Source organism: Serinus canaria, chromosome 18 (assembly GCF_022539315.1).
Source record: "Serinus canaria isolate serCan28SL12 chromosome 18, serCan2020, whole genome shotgun sequence".
Lineage (NCBI taxonomy): Eukaryota > Metazoa > Chordata > Aves > Passeriformes > Fringillidae > Serinus > Serinus canaria.
Genome location: NC_066331.1, coordinates 4608940 through 4627268, shown reverse-complemented (window position 1 = coordinate 4627268; position 18329 = coordinate 4608940). Strand labels below are relative to the sequence as shown.

Genomic DNA, 18329 nt, shown 5'->3' with positions numbered 1-18329 from the left:
CAGGGTTGATACTGCATGCTCAGGAGAAAATGGAGCCAGGGCTTCAGGTACACAGCAGGTCAGGGCATGCTACGAGGAAGTAAAGTGGGAAAAAAAATATTCTAAAATCATTTTGTTCTTATTTAAATTCAGCTATGGATTGCTCAGAATTGGTTTGATAAAAGTAGGCAACACTTAAAATAGTGCTGGAAGCATTAAGTCTTGCATTGGCAGAGGTGGAATGGATGGAATCCAGTTCATTCAGCACCTGTAATTCTGTAGGTATTGCAAGAAATTCTGAGTGTTATACCAATAAATCACATGCTGGGACTTCAGTTTGGAGCACATCTCCAATACTAAGCCTTATTGACTGAATATTTTAATTGGGAAACAAGGCATTTCCTGACATTATAGAAAACATTGCAGAAATATGTAGCAAAGCTATTTTTCTGAGTATATTTACAGATGTAAATATATTCATAATATAAATATGAATGCATACATTTCCCTGTGTTGTGGAATAATGGGAACAGTGTTCTTGGTTGCACAGACTTTATTACCAAGTCTCTCATAAAACCTTGTAAAACAACTTTTTTCATGTTCATGTTGGCTGTCACCTGACTTTCTGAAGGTAAACGTTGGAAATGTTTGGCAAGTTGCTCTTATTCCTAGTAAAAAAAGAACATTTGCTTTCTTAGAATGAAAGAATTACTGTCTTTAAGAATGGTGATTGCCTGCTGCAGTGTATTTTCTGTAGGAACATGTTTTTCATTGTTCCTTTCGTTTTAACTCCTGGGAAACTAATCCTACAACCCCAGTAATGCTTCTTTTTTTGTAACAAAAGAAGGAATGGAGTCCATCCAGTCCTGCTCCCACCAAAAGAGCACTTCTGAATTGGTTTTACACATAACTTGGGGTTTGGGGTTTGATTTTTTTTTTTTTTTTTTTTTTTTTTAATGTATGAGAAGAGAGAGTATGGCCTTTATATTCCACTGTCTTCCTTGTGTGGTCCTTTTTCAGTCATTGCCTCAGTTGAGGTAGTGCCTGAATTCACAGGTTACCTGTTCAGAGCAGGGATTTACATTAAGATTATATTTACCTTTTGGTCAACAGTATCATCCTCATCACACCCAACTGATTCTCAGCTCAGTGCACTCAGCTGAAAGGTGTGAATAATATGATCATGGTGGTGAGAACAGTGATCTCAAACCCATCACTCAGTGTAGTGGAACATTGACTCAAATTCCTGCTTCAATATATCTGTTCCTGTAATCAGTTATTCAAGGGAGTGTTCTCACACAGAGAAAGACAAAACCTGTTCTCACTTGTAAAGGTAAATCCAGAGTAGTTCCTTCAAATTTAATTAAACCAGTGCACCTGGAAAGTGAGTACAGACCTGGGCTTTAGGGACACTATTAGGACATGTGAGAAGAGCCATTTGTCCTTCGTGGCATTTATTATACCTACAGTATTTTTCAGCTTGTTCTTGTAGTGAACTTATATTACAAAATTAATCTTTGCACTGACTTTACTATAAAAACTGTGAATTTATTAGCAAGATTTTTTTTCCAAGTGAAAAGAAGCTATTTCCTTTCCTAAGAACACATTATTCCAGAAGGGAGAAGAGGCAGTGTGTTGCCCACACACAGTATGGCTCACATGCACACACCACTCACAAGGTGTGCAGTGTTCTCACCACAGACTCCAGCCCTGTCCATGTGTCTGTCCTTACTGAGCCCTGCTTGGGCTCTTTCCATTCACACAGAAGCTTTCCAGAGACTACAAAGCAGCTTAGCCTGCATGTCAAGTGTAGGGTTTAAACCTTAAAAATCAGCACTGATGCCCTTTTATTGTGTGTGTAAAGGCTGTGGGAGCACATCCAGAATTTGGGCTAGAAGATGTGTAAAAAACACACCTTTTTTTTTTTTTTTTTTTTTTTTTTTTTTAATTCTTTCTGCAAGAAGAGGAATTAGTTAATGATGCTAGAATAGAAATCATGGAGTTGTTTGGGTAGAAATGATCTCAAATACCCCCTCATTCCAACCCCCTGCCACGGACAGGGGCACCTTCCACTATTCCAGATTGCTCCAAGCCCCATCCAGGCTGGCCCTGGACACTTCATGTTCTAGACAGATGAGTGTGTTTCTACAATGGGATTCCACATTTGCTCAACTTCCTCTTGACCACCCTGCCTCCCTCAGGCTGTAACCAGTGAGATGGCCATGGTAATACCCTGTTACCTCGTTCACAGGGGTCTCAGGATGAGGGAAGAGACGACAAAGTTGACTCCATGTATCAGAAGGCTTGATTTATTATTATATAATATATAAAAACTATACTAAAAGAATAGAGAGAAAGATTTCACTACAAGACTAAGCTAAGAATAGAATAAAATGTGTAAACAAAAATCTTCTCAGACTGAGACCGGCCGGACAGGTGTTCTGTGATAGGCTCTTAATTGGAAACAGTCTGACAGGGCCAATCACAGATTTCCTCTGTTGCATTCCACAGCAGCAGATAAGAATTGTTTACAGTTTGTTCCTGAGGCCTCTCAGCTCTCAGGAGGGGAAAAATCCTAAGTAAAGGATTTTTCATAAAACATGTCGGTGACAATACCCTGCTGTGTTAATTGTCTGCAGCTCCAAGAATTAACAAGAAATGTCACCAGTCTGTGTCAGGAGTCTCATACAAAAGCATTCTCTTTATTGCACTGGGACTTGGAACCTCCAGTCCAGGCTCTCTGAAGACTCCACGTTTTGTTTTTTAAAATCTTGCAGTTGGCAAGAAAAAGACAAATCCTGTGTTTGAAGGTGTCATAATGATTTTTACAACTCCAGACTCCAGCTGGAATTCCTTGTTTTGGGATGGTAAGCCTCTTGGCTTGCTGATAGCATTTCTTGTTGGTTTTTAGCCACGTGACACAGACAACGTCCTGGATCCACCCCGTCACGAGCGCTCTGAGCTTGCTTTGCTCCGAGGAGGAGGAGGAGGATGGGATCAGAGACCTTCCCAGGCCCAAGAGCTGAGGACAGCTGTGGACAGAGAGTAGTTTGTCTGGTTTTAGTCCCTTAGTGAGCAGATGCACAGGTTTTAATCTACCTACTTCCTCGTGTGATGTAGTCGTACCTGGTGACATCTCTCCTCCTCAAGCTGGAGGAACTCCTGCTGGTTTTGAGATGGATTTGTTGATGGTGTGCTACAAAGGATGCACGTGCCACAGGAGTCCTTAATTTGCCCCATTTTGTTATGCCAGGGATCAGTCTGACCTTAAGGCCCAGTCTTTTCATGATTTCCCCATGGACCCATAATTTCCCTGACCTGAAGCTGAATTTTCCAGGTCAGCTGAAATTTTCACAGCTCTGAGCAACATGAGATTTAAGATGGGACCACTAGTGGTAGATTCCAGCTCATGGTTGACTGAGAGATGCAAAGTGAGGTGGGGTTTTTGAACCAATGCTAGTGAGAATAATGGGGATAACTTAACTGAAAACTCTTATTTTTATGGGAGAAATCTTCAAAAAAGTTTTTTTACTAGAAATTTAGTGATTTATTACAAATATTGGAGCCCTGATGACTTTTTTAACAAATACTAAGATTGGTTGTTAAGCTTTAGAAAATGTGTCTTTGATAAGTTATCAAGTAAAAAGAAAGTTTTCATAGAGGACATCATACTCTAACAATAATATGAGGCAATATGAAAATTATTCTACTTTTGTACTTGGCTAAACCCATACAGACACACATCAAATACTTCAGTGGAAGCTGTGAAGTTTCAAGTACAATGAAAACTGTGAAACCACCTCCAGGATCAGCAGAAATCAGTCACCTCCTCAGAACTGGTCCTTTAAGTAGAACAAAATCATTTTGTACACATTGGTGATGTTTTAAAGAGGATAAAGAAAATGATGGGGGGTGCTAGTGCAAGTTAATGAACAGGTTCCTGTGTACCTCAATAGCACAGGATATTTTAAATCTTATTATTCACAGCACAATGTCTGATGTCAGCCTTGTCAAATGGATGATTCCGTGCTACATTTTTCTGGATGTTCTTTATATGTGTGTTGTGTATATAATGGTGGATGTTACTAATGAATGAGACAGACCTGAACCTGCAGAAGGCTGATGGATATGCCAAAGGAAATCTCTATCTCTGCTTCAGTCCAGGAGGGAGAAGGGGTTTGTGGCAGTGTGAAGAAGGCACAGGCTGCAGTCACATTTTTTGAGGTCTGTCTTCAGCAGGTGTGGCATTGGAGTTAAGAATCCTTGTCCTCTGAGGAATGAATATCAAAACCAGACTCAGTCTCAGTTCTGGTGCTTTGACCATGCTCTCTGTCCTCAGCAGTGCAGAGCTGTGCCAGGTCAGGCTCACTAGAACAGTTGATCCTTTTGAACCAAAATAATTCACCTTTTTTTGAAATCCTAGTCAAGCCTTAGAATAGCAGCCCAGTAATCTCCTGCACTTGGCCAGAGAGCTAGAGAGCACATCCCCAAATGTCCTTCCTGAAGCTCACAAAAGAGGCCTTTACAGGCTTTGCAGGAAGTAGATGTCAGGGTATATTGAATAAGCAAATAGAAAAAATTTGTTTTGTACTTTCAACTACGTCAGACCCAAATTATCTGTGAATCTACACAGGTGGTGTGGATTAGGGGGAAAAAGCTTGCTCAGCAGACCCACAGTAACTTACATTTCTAAGAAAACTTCTCCTAGCAATAACACATGAATAGTTTAGCCATATTTGCTCCAGTGGCTCCTGCATGCTCCACAGCCTCCTTTGTGCTCCCAGAGAGCTCAGGCCAAAGGGACAGAGCATGTGCTTCAGTTTCAGGCTTGGACACTCCAGAAGCATTTTTATTTAAATCCTTTTTCTCAGAATGGCACAGACTCATGAGCTACAGAAAATATGTCATCTCAATTCCTTATGGTATTTGCTGTAGTAGTCATTTGGATGCTTTATGATAGCACTTCTGTTCATACTTCAGCCATCCCCAGTGATACCCAGCCTGCACACAGATTGCAGCTCCCCAGTCCTGCTTAGCAGAGGTTTGAGCCACCACTTTGCCTCTTGCAGCCTCGTGGCTGTGTCAGCCAGCTGGGTGCTCCAAAGGGGAGCAGCTATTTAGGGATGGGGACGGTGGCTCAGGCAGGCTCTGCACGAGCAGGGGCTCCATGGAGAGCAGCTCAGAGCTGTGGTGCTGGATCAGCTGCAGGGGGACGGTTCTGCACGTGCTGCCCTTTCCTGCTGTGCACGGGGACAATCTGCCTGCTCCTCTCACTGCCACCTCCCACAGACCCCAGTGTGGCACAAACCTGCAGCCTCTTTCTCTCTCTTATAAACTTGTCTAGAAATTAAAGGTGTTAGAAATAGATCTCTGCATCTCTTCAGCTGCTCCAGTGAGCGTTTCCCTCCTCAGATAATCCACCAGTTCACATTCTCTGGGGTTGAGAATACATTTTCTTACCTACGATCTCCAAATGTTCCAATCTATTTTTGTACACTGGTATACTTGTTTCCTAGGTTATTTCTCTTGATCTCCCCTTATCTCTTCCTTTATGTGAAATAGTTTTGTGAAAATTATTTTGCTTAAGCTGAACTGTGTATATTAAGAAAATGGTTATAGCATAACTTGGAACAGAATTTGTAAAGAGCAGTTGACAACATATGTGACACTGTAAATGGTAAATTTTCATTTTTATTCCTGAATTTAAAAAATAAAGTGGAAAAGATACTAAAGTGCATGTGATAGCCTTTAAATTAATAAAACTACACCTTTATATTGTAATGAATCTGTCCCACATAACATTCTCCATCTGTTGAAAAGCCTCTTGTAAGAGAATGCTTTAGGAATGCTTTGGTTCATTTCTGACACTCGGGAGGTGCCTGGTGCCACCGAGGTAAGGAAAGGAAAATCCTTTAAGAAAAATATTTGTGATTGTGGAACAGGCTGGGCTGTGCAGGGCTGGCTGTGGGCAAGACTCTCCAGGAGCTCAGGAAATGCTGCTCTGGCTTGGCTTGTGAAATATTTCATTTTCTGGGAACTGCTGGGATTCTTAACCCTCAGCTCAAGACACACAGGACTCCAAACCAAGCTCCAAAATTCAGTGGCCTTTTTGCAAATGCATCTCTGAGTGACTTTGGTGTGGCTCCATTTGAAGTCAGCAGCAGAACTTTAAGTCAGCTTAGGAGCCTTTGTTGAGTTCTGTGCTCCTGGTCCTTGTGTGTTACCAACACTGCCCACTCCAAAGACCCTGCAGGGAGTGAGCCCAGTCACCAGTTCAGACTGGCACCTGTCAGGCCAGGCACTGGGGCCAGCTTTGCAGAGTTGTTTAGCAGCTTAAACATGTTCGTGGAGTTAATGGGAATTAGGCACCTAACCTACTTAGATGCTGCTATAAATGCTGCTAGGCATGTTTAGGTACCTAAATACCTTAGTAAATCTTTCCCCTGGCTGCTTGCAGTGATAGTGCACCAAAAATCAAATAGCAATGACTAAAGCCTCACCTTTGTCCTCTGTAACCAGCTTTGCCTTTCCCTGATGATTCTTTTCATGTAACACTAAAAATACCAGCCAGCTCACAGGTTGTACCATCCAGGCTCTGCTCATATTTTCTGGTGGCTTGATTTTTTATTGCTCATTCTAGATTTTTTTCCACCAACAGTGGCTGATGTTGGCATGGATTTAACAGGTTGGTATTTTCACAACACTCATCTAAGATAAGTTATTTTATTACATGATAATACAGGTGTATTTTAGTTATTTTATTACAAGATGATATGCTGTTTACAGCAGCGCTCGAGACTCCAGAGAAATTAGTCCAGCATTTTTCCAAAGCACACATAAGCTGTGTTCTTCCTTCACCTTGAGAAGGATGTTTGATAGAGATGTTGAACTACAGCTACATGATCCTTATTATTCACTGAGGGCTCCAGTGAGGGAGGTTGCTGAAATGACCCCTCATTCTGATGAGGAGGAATGCAGTTTCTCCAGCCAGTCACTATGGGGAATTTTGGTTTCATTGTTAGGCTTCTTGGCTAAAAGCAAACCATGAAAAATCAGTAGTTTTGCTGCTGTTTCACATAAGTCACTATTTCACCCTGACCCCCAAAAGCTACACACTGATCAGAAATGTCTTCATCTCCTCTCAAGTACCCTGCCTGTCAGCTACCCACAAGGCAGTATTTCCCTGTGGTCCAATTATTATTATCATCAAGAACTGTCCTTGTTTTTGTATGTGAAGAGAATTCATTTTAAAATGATTGAAATGGAAAAAGAAAAAAAATTATGTTTCTTTCCTGAAATAGAAATGTAACAATAACAGCACTTACATGGGAAAGAGAAAGGACCCAAGGAAAGCAAAGTATTGGGGTTCCTGCTATGTTTTCATTTTCACTCCAAAGGCTGGTAATGCATTCCTATTCCTTTCCAGTCCCACTGTTCCTGAGAACAGCAGGAGCATGGAGTTCTCCAGGGACAGGGGAGATCTCAGGCCTTGGCTGAGCTGCACATTTTAATCTCCAGGCTGAGCCACTGGGGACCCATTGTTAGGGGCTGTAATTAGCCACTGTGGGTCTTAGTGTTCCCAGCCAAAGACAGCTGCTTATCACTGATGGCATGACATGAGCAGGAGCAGAGAGGGCCAGTAAGAACCTGCCTGGCACTTTCAGACCATATTACACCATCAGTTGAATGCAGAACTGTTGTAAAAAATAAAAATACAGAGGATCAGGAAATAGGCCCTAACTGTTGAAGAATGCTTTCTTGTTACTTGGCTAATTGAAAGATGCAACCAAAAGGAATTTTGGTACTAACTGAAAATGTGTAAATGGAATTAATTATCTCTTACTCCTTTCTCTGCTCAGCTTTAGGCATGCAGTCCAGTCCCTTGAGCCTAAACTCTCCTGTGCTTAACCCATTCTGGCTGCAGATGCTGAAGCAGCACAGTCCTGCAGGCTCTGCTGTTTCCAATAACCACTTAGAGTCCTGCAGAGAATGATACAAAAGCCAAAAATTAAATCAATAGTAAATGTTCACTAACAGGAAAACTCCTGTGGCTGGCTGAGGATAACAGAAAAATGTTTTACTGCTGTGCTCAGAGGTTGTTTGATACAAAACCCTGAAGTCTGTTTCAGGCCAGGTTTGTTATTGTTGTTTGTCCCAATGTTTTGGATTCACGTTTTAACCCGCTTACAGGAACCTGGACGAAAAGGCCTTGGTAATTTCACCACATTCATAAAAATGCAGGTTCTCATTTATAAGAAAACTCAGTAGTCACTCTGACTGACGTTTTGCATAGCACCAGTGGCTGCTCCCAGGGAGCTGTTCTGGGCCAGGGATGCTTGCCTGGAGCACGGGGGTGGGGAGGGATTAGCAGTTTTGATGTGGCTGAGGGAAATTACAGCTCTCCAGGTAAGGAGAAGGACTGAGTTCCTTTTTTTGCTATAGCCAAAAGAGAAAGAGCTCTGGGGCTGAGGTGAGGACAGGGGCACCATGCCAGGGGCATCACCACCTCCCTGAGCTCTGGAGGTGGATCCTGTGGAGTGTTACCAGGGGAGCTCTTCCTTGCTCTGGCAACTTTTAACTCATTGTAGTGGAAAGCCCTGAATCCAAAAACCAGTGTGCTCTGCAAAGGCACCAACAAGCTGCAGCTGCAGGCAGGGAGGTTAATGAGCAGAGATGTGCAGAGCAGGCTGTCCTTCCTGGCCAAAGCCAAGGCCATGGCTCAGCCTCCTCCTTCTGTGCCCACAGCACCCAGAAATTGTTCTTGGATGCATCCATCTACAGCTGCTCTGCCCGATTCTGATCTGATCCGTCCCCTGGAGCACAGCAGTGCTCATCTCTCTCCCTGCCACTTCCAAGGGAAGGACTGTGGTTCTAATAGCTCCCAAGGGGGTAAATTGAGTTTGCAGTAATCCCAAATACCTGAGATAAGAAGCACAGCTCTGCCATGGAGGCTGAGGGCTTTAGAAGCAAGGAGGCACAAGGACTCGGATGGATGTACGTGCCTCGTGTCATGTCCCTGCCAGGGCTGGAGCCTAATTGGATTTCACAAATGTGACTTCTGTGCCTCTCGATCACAAAACCAAATTAAACCTCAAGAAGTTCTGAATAAATCCATACCTGAAAGCTTGCCTCAAAAAAAAAAAAAATTTAAAAAAAAAAAGTCTCATTCCAGCTCTTCCTCTGCCTCAGCAGGGGAACAAAATGAAAGCTTCAGAGCTATTGCTTTAAAATAAATAAGAGAAGCAAAGCACAGCCAGCAGATCTGAATTCCTGGGTGCACTGAATAAAATCAGTCATGTGATAATGATGGGATTTTCTAGAACACCTTTTAGGCATGCAATTTCTGCTTTAAATCTATTCAGATGTCCCTAGAACATCTGCTTCTTCTGTAAAATGGGAGTAACTGCCACTTCTTACAGTGCACTGACAGCTACAGATAAAAGCCTGGTAATTGCTAGCAGGAACTACTGCCTAACCAGAGATTTTTCTCAAAGTTAACTTGCCAAGATTTTTAAGACTATTGCACACGATAGCCCTGTGTCGGTTCACACAGCTCTGGGAGGTGGAGTACGTGTTAAAATTGTAGGTAACAGTGGGATTCAAACAGACTCCAGCCTCCCTTGAAGGCAGATCAGATGCGGCTGATGCTTGGAGCCGCGGCAGCAGGGGGAGTGGAGCAAATCCCCAGATTTGCTGTTAATGTGACCTAAAATCAGTGGGAGCTGCTTTTAGCACGTGGGTGCCATGGGCTGCTCTGCTTCCCTTCAGGGAGACACCGGAACACCTGCTAAAACCCTGGGCAGCCCCGAAAGAGAAGAGCCATTTATAGGCACTGCCCGGGAAGATCCACAGTTCTGCAGCAACACGGTCCTGGCTGCTTTTCATCTCCTCCCTCTCTGCCTATGTTTATTCATGAGTCAGGGTGCAGGGAAGATGAAAAGGCTGCTGGCAGACTTCTCCCCGGAGTCTCCACTTGGAATGGTACCACATTTCCAGGGAAGCCTCGCTTGTGCTCCCAGCAAGGTTGATCCTCGTGGGAACGCCGTCATTCCTTTGCAGCTCTCAAGGCAGGGAAATATTATCATCCATACACTGAGGCACAGAAAGTCACTAAACCTCATCTGGTGAGATCCAGAGCTGGAGTGAGATTCTACTGCTCTGGAAAAACCCAATATTTTGATGGATTAGGCCGGTGCCAGGCTGTCCCTCTAGTCTTTACAGCAGCCACTTGAACAGCTGTAAAACAGCACCTAAAAACCAGGGGGCTGCTGGCACACAGGGCTCAAGCCTACAGAAAACCCAGCTGACATCTTTCTTTGTGAAAGGGAATAGCAGCTAGTGGAACAGAAAAGAGAAATCAATGCCTAAATGCAAGTGACAGTAGGAAGGACTTCTGAGCTCAGAATAGCTCCTGCCATCCTCTGTCACAGCCTCACTCCGTGAGCCAGGGAGAGGCTGCCAGAGTTCTCAGTTCTTGTAGACAAAGTCCTCTGCCTGGAGAATCTGCAAACTGGAATAAAAATCAGTCTGATTTTTGTAATTTTGAGGGGAAATGTTAAAAATATTAAAAAGAAATCACATCTCCTGTTAACTAATATAAAACTGGAAAGCTTAATGGTTTTTTCAGTGGATTTCAAACTCCCATCAGTGCTGTTGGTGCTGCTGCTGTATCACAAAGGGGTCTCTGCTGACAAGTTTGTTCTCTAAACAAAGCAAAACCACAGCATTTTGTGTCTGCAAACACAGTGTGTGTTAGTTACAGGGTCCTCTCCCATGAACTTGTGCATGTTTTACTTTTCATTCAAATTTACAAGCACACTCGACAGCAAATTCTATGTTTGTAATAAAGCCAATGCTCCCTTTTCAGAAAAGCCAGTGGTACGGACCACCACAGACCCTTTTCTAACCTTATGCCAGAAATAAGACATTTCCACAGATTTCTTTGAATTTCTAATCCAATCGCTGTGGCCAGAAGCTGTAGCAGCTGCGTTTCAACAGGGATAGTGAATTGTTGTAGTAGAGATTACTCAAGAGCAACTAATCTTAGCATAAAAAAGCCTTTGACTGACTTCCAAAGGACCTCAGTGCAACTTTTAGTAAATCAGTCTCACCTACTCACAACACAGACCAATCAAGGTGTTTTCTTGCAGGACAGCATCTCACAGTGTCCCTGTCCCAGGCTGGACCCCCACCAGCCACATCCATCACCTGCTCCGAGGGGCTGAGGGTGGCTCAACTCTCAACAACCCCCAGCACCTGTCAGGATCAAAACCCCCAAATCCAACTGGGGTCTCAGCAGATCAGTTTTCCTATGAGGAGCATTGTAAGAGGGTTTGTGCAGAAATCTGCAGTGTCTGAGGTTGACACTGACACTGTTACTGAGCAGACACTGCCAAGCAGCCTCTGAGCAGCTCTGTGAAGGGGCTTGAGAGATGGAGGATCTTCATCCAAAAAGGATGTTACTGTGAGGTTCAGAGAAATCTAATGTACTGCTGTAAGACTTCCTACTGGAAACAAGTACCTGGCTGCTATGTACAAGAGGTTTGCAACCTGTCAGTGTCATAACAGACCTTGTTACTTTATATATCTAAGCAATCCCACAGTTAACTCTGGCAAATACTCACCTGGCATATAGGTGTTACCCTCTTAAAATCCCCCTACCTGATCCTACCGAAAACAGGGACAAAGAGAGAGAGACAACACTGATGAAAACTCAGTGACTTTCCCAAGGTCATGCAAGTGGTTCCAGGGGTTGGAGAACCAAGGTCACCAGCCTGGTGCTTCCACCCCTGTACTGAGCTGTCTCAATAAGTGAAGGTTCCGGATCAAGTGTAAAGGTTTAAATGATAATAAAATTTTATTCTTCAAAAACAGTAGTAAAAAAAAAAGTTTTAAACTTTTTTATCTCCTGCACAAGAAAATAAAAATACTTAGACAATATGAGCTTCTTGCAGAAAGGACAGGTTTTCCAGGAAAGAATGTACACAACAGAATAGTTAACAAGTCAGTTAGATAATGATCAAGATAAAATAATGATGCCGGAGATCTGAGCAATGCATCAGAGAAATGTTCCCAAATTCCCTAAAAGTCTGCAACAGCTGATGTTTGGTTTCTGTTGCATGGAAGCTTCTTGGCCATGGAGGCATTGCCCTGCCCGATGGCTCCAGGACAAAGAGGAAGGAGTTCCCCAAGGAGAAAAACAATCCCCGAGTTGTACAAGCACAGATGCAGAGTATTGTGAGGGGCTGATTTTGCTGAATGGAGCCGGCGGATGGGACTCTGTATCCATGGCAGCTGAGGAGGTGACTCATGGCACCACTATAAATATAAACTCGCCTGCAAAGAACACAGGAGTAAAATCTGCATTTGTACTGTGTTTGCACAACAAGCTTGACAGACCACTTCTCCCGGCATTCCCAGTGCATCCCTCAGGATGAGACACTGGTGCGGAACAGGAGAGACCCCACAGTGTCCCTGCTCTGCCTCCCCTTGTCCCAGCTGGTAGCACTCAGGGACATCGCACCCCGGCAGCGGCAGCATATCCCGGGCTGCGGGAGGGATGGTGCCATGCCACGCCAGGAGTGCACCAAAGCAGGGAGAGAACATGGATGAGTACAACTGAGAGCGTACAACAAGAGCTCAGTTTACAGTAATTCAAAATGCTTGCTTTACTCAGAAGCAAGCCCCTGGCCAGGGCAGTGTCATGGGTCACTAAGAACAGAGTGATGGCACAGGAGGAAGAGGCAGCTGCAAAGGGGATAGCTATTAAACAGCTGCACACCACCTCACCTGGATCACTCCTGGGAAGGAAGAACACAGCACTGGAATATCTGAAAGTTCCTAGAAGGAATCACAGCCCTCGTAAAGACATCAGGCAGAGCTCTGCTGGCAGCCTGGAATTCGCATCAGCAATTAGTTCGGGATGTCTGCGCTTGCAGAGGAGACTGCAACTTGCCTGCCCAGGAAGAAAGGGGCAAAGGCAAAAAGGCAGTCTGTCCAAAGTGAGAGAAGTGCCCCTTGCTTGGGAGCCGGGAAGCTCAGCGCCCCTGGGGTGGATGCAAAGCCGCCTATGGGCTGCAGACCAGGCTGCTCCCCCGGCCAAGGGAACGAGGCTGGAGGCGCCCTCCCGCTGCTCCTCCGGCTGAGCGGTGATGGGTGTGAGCGAATCAGTGGGCAAAGAGAGCTGCGTTCACGGCTACTCTGCAGTCAGAGGTCTTTAAGAGATAGAAATAGGACTTTTTAAAACTATTGTACCGAATTCCTAATGATTTTTAGGAGGCACAGATTCTTCTCATTTCAAGAACCTTCTTCTCTCCTCATTATTTAAATATCCCCTGGCTCGGCGAAGGTGGGAAAAAAGTCAGAAAGCTGATTTGATTCAACACTTTGAAAGAAATAGTGATAGACAAGCACTTTCTCTCCATTCAGGGTCACAACCAGATGAAATCTCACTGCTCTGGTAATTTTTCGCAGGTGTTATTGTATGGCTTGAGATTCCAGTAAAATGGAAATATAATCAAATGGGAATCCTATTAGTATGTACCTTTTCTAAGATTAGCAATTTCACAGTATATTAATTTTTTCCTAGATTATTTTAAATGTGTAACAGCACTTGATTTAACAGAGCTGCATGGGCAGACAATATTTCAATACTGGGAACATCTGTTCCGAGTTACCAAAATTCCAGCTCAAAAACAAATATTTCCCCCATAAATCAACCCAAACATTATTCTGAGTGTTGTAACAGATGCAAAATGATTCTGGCTCCCTCTGCCCTGTGGTTTGGCTCTTTCCTTAAACTTGATGTGAATATATTTATTTAAACACTTCAAGAAATACACATCTGAAATGGCTATTTAAGCTTCCTTGGAGTGTGTCTGATGTTGGTTCAACCTTTATGGTGAGTTGACAGACTGCCTCATTAATGACAGATTCTATTAATTAGTGTAAGCTCTGGTTACAACTTTGCAGATAAACCTGTTCTGGAGCAGCACTTAAAGTCCCATTAAAGTGTTCTGAACACTTCAGCCCAACAGCACAGTACTGATGAGCCTGAGTTAGTGAGAGGGGCAGAGTTTATTTTGGGGTTTATATTCATTCTGTTCTGGCCTGTTTCAGTGGGCTCTTTGCCTCCATTGTTACTGCTGCTGGTCATCTGTCATGAGCTAAATGAATCAGAAGAGGTATTGATTTTTCTGGCATAAAGAAATGAGATTTGTTTATTAAACATGAAATTTGGAAACAGGCTTTATAAGAGGGTTCCCAGTTAATGGTCTGAGTATGTGAATAAAAATGTTTACTTAGGCAGAAGCAGCAATTCCATACTTTGAGGTGTTTAATTGCATTAAGCTTCATATAAGCAACTGGGATACAAGATTTATTTTTTTTAATAGTTTATATGTAACAGCTCAGCCAGACAAAGAGAAAACTGAATTGTGGTACCATAAATAAATACAAACTCCTGTATACAGAAAAATCCTTTTAGTTGATCCCTCCTTGCACAAAATACCCTTTGGGGGCAGAAACAAGGCCGTGCTTTGAGGATGACGTTTTAGAGTTGTTAATTATTTTCTGTCTTAAATGCTTGGAGAAAACAGTGTGTGTGGACTAAATATAACCCTGCCTTTAGTGCTGGTTGGGAAATGGGAGTCCCAGGCCAGTTCTCTCCCACAAACAATGGGAACACTGGGCCACAGGGAGACAGGAGGATAGTGAAGGGAGCACTGCAGGACCCAGGAGTCTGTGTCAGTCAGTGAGAACCACACAGGGAGTTCAGCCATAAGAACCTGCATTATTCCCTTGAAGGGATGCCAAAGTTGTAAGGAAGTTGAGGGCCACATTTTCCAAAGACAATTTGTTAATAAGGCATAGCAGTACAAATACTAGGGAGCTGCAACATTTCTATTTGTAAAGAGATCGGAACCCATTCTATATGCAGTAGGCTACATCCCTCTATCGCATTATACATTAGCTTTATACATTGTTAATTAGACCTAATTTAGGCCTCAAAAAATCTCATTAAAATTCTGATTAGTGCTGTTGGCAAGCAGCCATCTAAAAAGCCTCTATTTCTTTCTTTGATAAGTTTGAAGCTGCTATAACAAACAGTAAAAATAAGATCACAGCCTTTTTTCTCATGCCAATCAACATAATGTATTCTCCAGGTCAAAGTCATTTAAGGGAAAATACAGGAGGAGGACATCTTTATCTGCCTGCATGAATGCTGTCAGGTGGCTATAGAAAATTATATGCCTATGCCCTTTGGCAGTTAAAAAAACCAGCCAAACAAAAAACCCCAAACCTAGGAAACTTGTTATGAAAAAGCCGGTTTTAAGCCTTCAAAACTAACTTACTCTGCAAGCCAATTAAGTAAATGGTTTTTTTTTAAAGGCTTTAAAAATTAATGGGAATAAAAATATTACAAAGCTGGTTTAATATAAAACCTTTCTATCTGATGTTTTCTGCATAACTTACTGCCTGATGCTTTCCATACAGCTTGTAGTCTAAATGCCTGGCCAAGAAAACATACAGGCAAGAATATCTTTAGTCCAAATAGAGTCAATTATGCACCCACATTGCTGCAGATCAGAGCAGATAACTTGAAAAGCAATCATGGCACAAAAAAAAAAAAAAAGTCAAAGGCAGAACAAAGCAACAAACAATTGCAGTGCTGCTCTGCTTCCTTGTGCCTGGGTATGTTGAGGGGTTGTTAAGATACAGCTGCCAGCTATAATTGTACGCATCTCAATTAACTTAAACATTTCACTTCAATGCAGAAAAACTTTACAGAGCTGAGTGCTGCTTGAAATGGCAAACACAAGGTGTCTCTTTCAGTGTACATTGTCTCTGTGCACATCTGTCCCTGCAAGAGACCCAAGCAATGAGCCTGGGCTTGCAGAGGAGCCAGCAGAACTCTGCAGAGCTGCATACTCCAGCAGAGGAGAGGCAGGAGGGCTCTGATCTGTCCCTGTCCCTCAGAGCACAGTCTACAGTGTGCACCTGCTCCATCCTGCATCACCCTGGACGCTGGTAGGACAAAGCCAACATATGATTATGGGGAAATACCACCTTTTCCTTCTGATAAACACCCAGCCATGCCACTGAAATCCAGCCTTGGGATGCTCTCTATCAGTAAAGCTGCTTCTGGGTTGGAATATACATTTTTAAAAAAGTCCAACTTGCTCTATTTTTCCAAGCCTTTTTAAACTGTAATCTTTAGAGGTCTAATCAGACTTTCTGTATCAAATAAAGTAGGGAGATACACACAGAATCCAGGGAGCATTTGCCTCTTAAGACAGTGTTCAGTCTCTGTGTTGCATTGATATTTGCATAAGCACATTTTCAAAAACCTGGGAAGCCTGGTAGGCTGATATTTAACATATTCTGATATGATATGGCAACTAGTTACCAGCTGAAATTCCTGATGAGAGATTTAAATAGAACAAAATGGGCCATAAGAGAGGAGGTAATTTAGCAGAATGCCCTGGCTGGGTGTACCTCGAGTACCCAGGAAGGGCACTGTGGGCTGGCAGCAGTGTCAGGAATCTGGTCAGGTACTGCATGGAACTGAGAGGAGGAGTGCATTAAAAAAGAGGGGCAAAAGAACACCCCCAGTCTCAGAAACAACATTTAATTAATCTAAACCTGCAGGACAAACTGCATACAGTTAATAATGTGCATTTCTGCACTACTTGCTACTGTTACAGTAATTCTTTCATTAAAAGATATAGCATGACTTTAATGCCTTTATATTTAGAAGCCTGATTTTTGTCTGTAGGAATTTTCCCAGTCTTCCACAGAAGGTCAGGCTTTCCTGCCAAAGATAAGAAAGGTTTATCACATTTCTGGATTCTTAATAATTTAAGTCCATATGATTAAGAACTGCTCTGTGCTTTCTGCATTTTGTTTTTTCGAGAGGGAAACCTAGGAGCAAGGTGGATGTCCCAGAATTAATCACAGCAAGAAATCCTAAGCTTAGAGCAGCCTAGCAAGGCTGAAGCCCAGGGCAGCAATCACATCAGTGACTTTGAGACAGCTCGTTGCAGAGCACGGGTTTGCAGTATCAAGCTGTACAGATCCTGAGCTGATAAGCCTATGCATGTGGAATTCTTCAGGCGAAATTCTGCCTGACCTTCCCCAGCACCATGCCTCCGGCAAGCTCTCTGAAAGCAGCCATTTGAAGTCAAAGAAATCTGGGTCATCGACTTCAACAGAAATTCTGATTAAGGAGGGGATGATGCTCAGCTCCTGTACCTTTCACTCCTCCCTTTTGCTGCAGCTCTGCCTGGGGATGGGTTGTTTTATTCTGTGTTCGTGGGTGCTCTTCTGTCTCCAGTAAAACCAATGCCAAATTCCAAAATCAAACAGCCTGAGCATGTAAGAACAGCTATTTCTAAACTGTCTTTTTGCAGCACGCAAGCCAAGAGTGAAAAAGGAAGAGGAATGGAGTGCAGAGGAATAAACGGAAGGATCAAGTTGTTTTTCCCATTGGCACCAGCTGGGAGTTGTCCTTATTGAAGGGAAGGTCTGACTGAAAAATGGGCCAGCTACTCCCTCCCTTATCTGTTGTCTCAATCCAGTTCTGTCATCTGGCTGCTTATACCTACTGGGTCTGAATAATTTGCCAAGGCACCAAAGGCACGAGGTGCCTGGAATGGCCTTGAGAGTCTGGTTAATGCTTTACAGGGGGAAGGTTGCTTTAAAAAGCAGAACAGAGTATTTGTTCCAAAACTGTAGTCATCACTGAGAGCCACACTTACTGAGTTCAAACCAGGTCAGCTGCCCAGGCAAGAACATGTATTTGATCTACCCTGTCATGGTAAAGGCTGCCTGTAAACTTTGGCAAAGAAAATTATTAATCTTTCAACTCACAGCACATAAGCAATGACTAGTAATACCTATTTTTCTGAGAACTGGAATGCCTTTTGGAACCAGCCCAGATTACTTAAGAGAAGTTTTTCTGCCATCACCCAAAAACAGTTCCAAACCTGTCTCTCCCACATTCAATTAAATAAAATAAAAAAAAATAAAAAATATTGGAAAAAAAGGCAGGACCATGGTTCATTCAACAGGCATTTTTCGTCTTGTGAGGAGCCCCAGCAGCTCACTCAGCTGCACCCCACAGGGACAATAAATATCCATTTTTCAGTAATTCAGTGCTGTGGGTAGTGACTTTCACTTGGAAAGCCAAGTGAGGGCTCTGACCAGAACCTCTGTGGAGGGGAGGGAGGTGGGGGGCAGGCATTGCTCCTCGGTGTCTCTCGACCTTCTCTTCAAAAGCTGCTGCTTTCCAGCTCAGTTGGGTGTGGATATCTGAGCATTCTCCTGTGGCTTTTCATGGCCCTCCACAT

The 18329-nt window shown here is 43.2% G+C and overlaps 1 protein-coding gene across 15 annotated transcripts in view; it reads left to right on the top strand.

Moving 5' to 3' along the window:
* The window catches only part of STXBP4 (syntaxin binding protein 4), a 77647-nt gene extending 59589 nt beyond the window's left edge, over nucleotides 1-18058 (top strand). For 11 of the 15 annotated variants that reach the window (XM_050981480.1, XM_050981478.1, XM_050981469.1 and 8 more), the window contains one exon: nucleotides 15814-17371. In XM_050981480.1, the coding sequence (XP_050837437.1) occupies nucleotides 15814-16012 (199 nt within the window). In that variant the 3' untranslated portion in view covers nucleotides 16013-17371. The other 4 variants (XM_050981482.1, XM_050981476.1, XM_050981481.1 and 1 more) reach the window with 3 other exon arrangements.
* The last annotated feature ends 271 nt before the right edge of the window (nucleotides 18059-18329 follow it).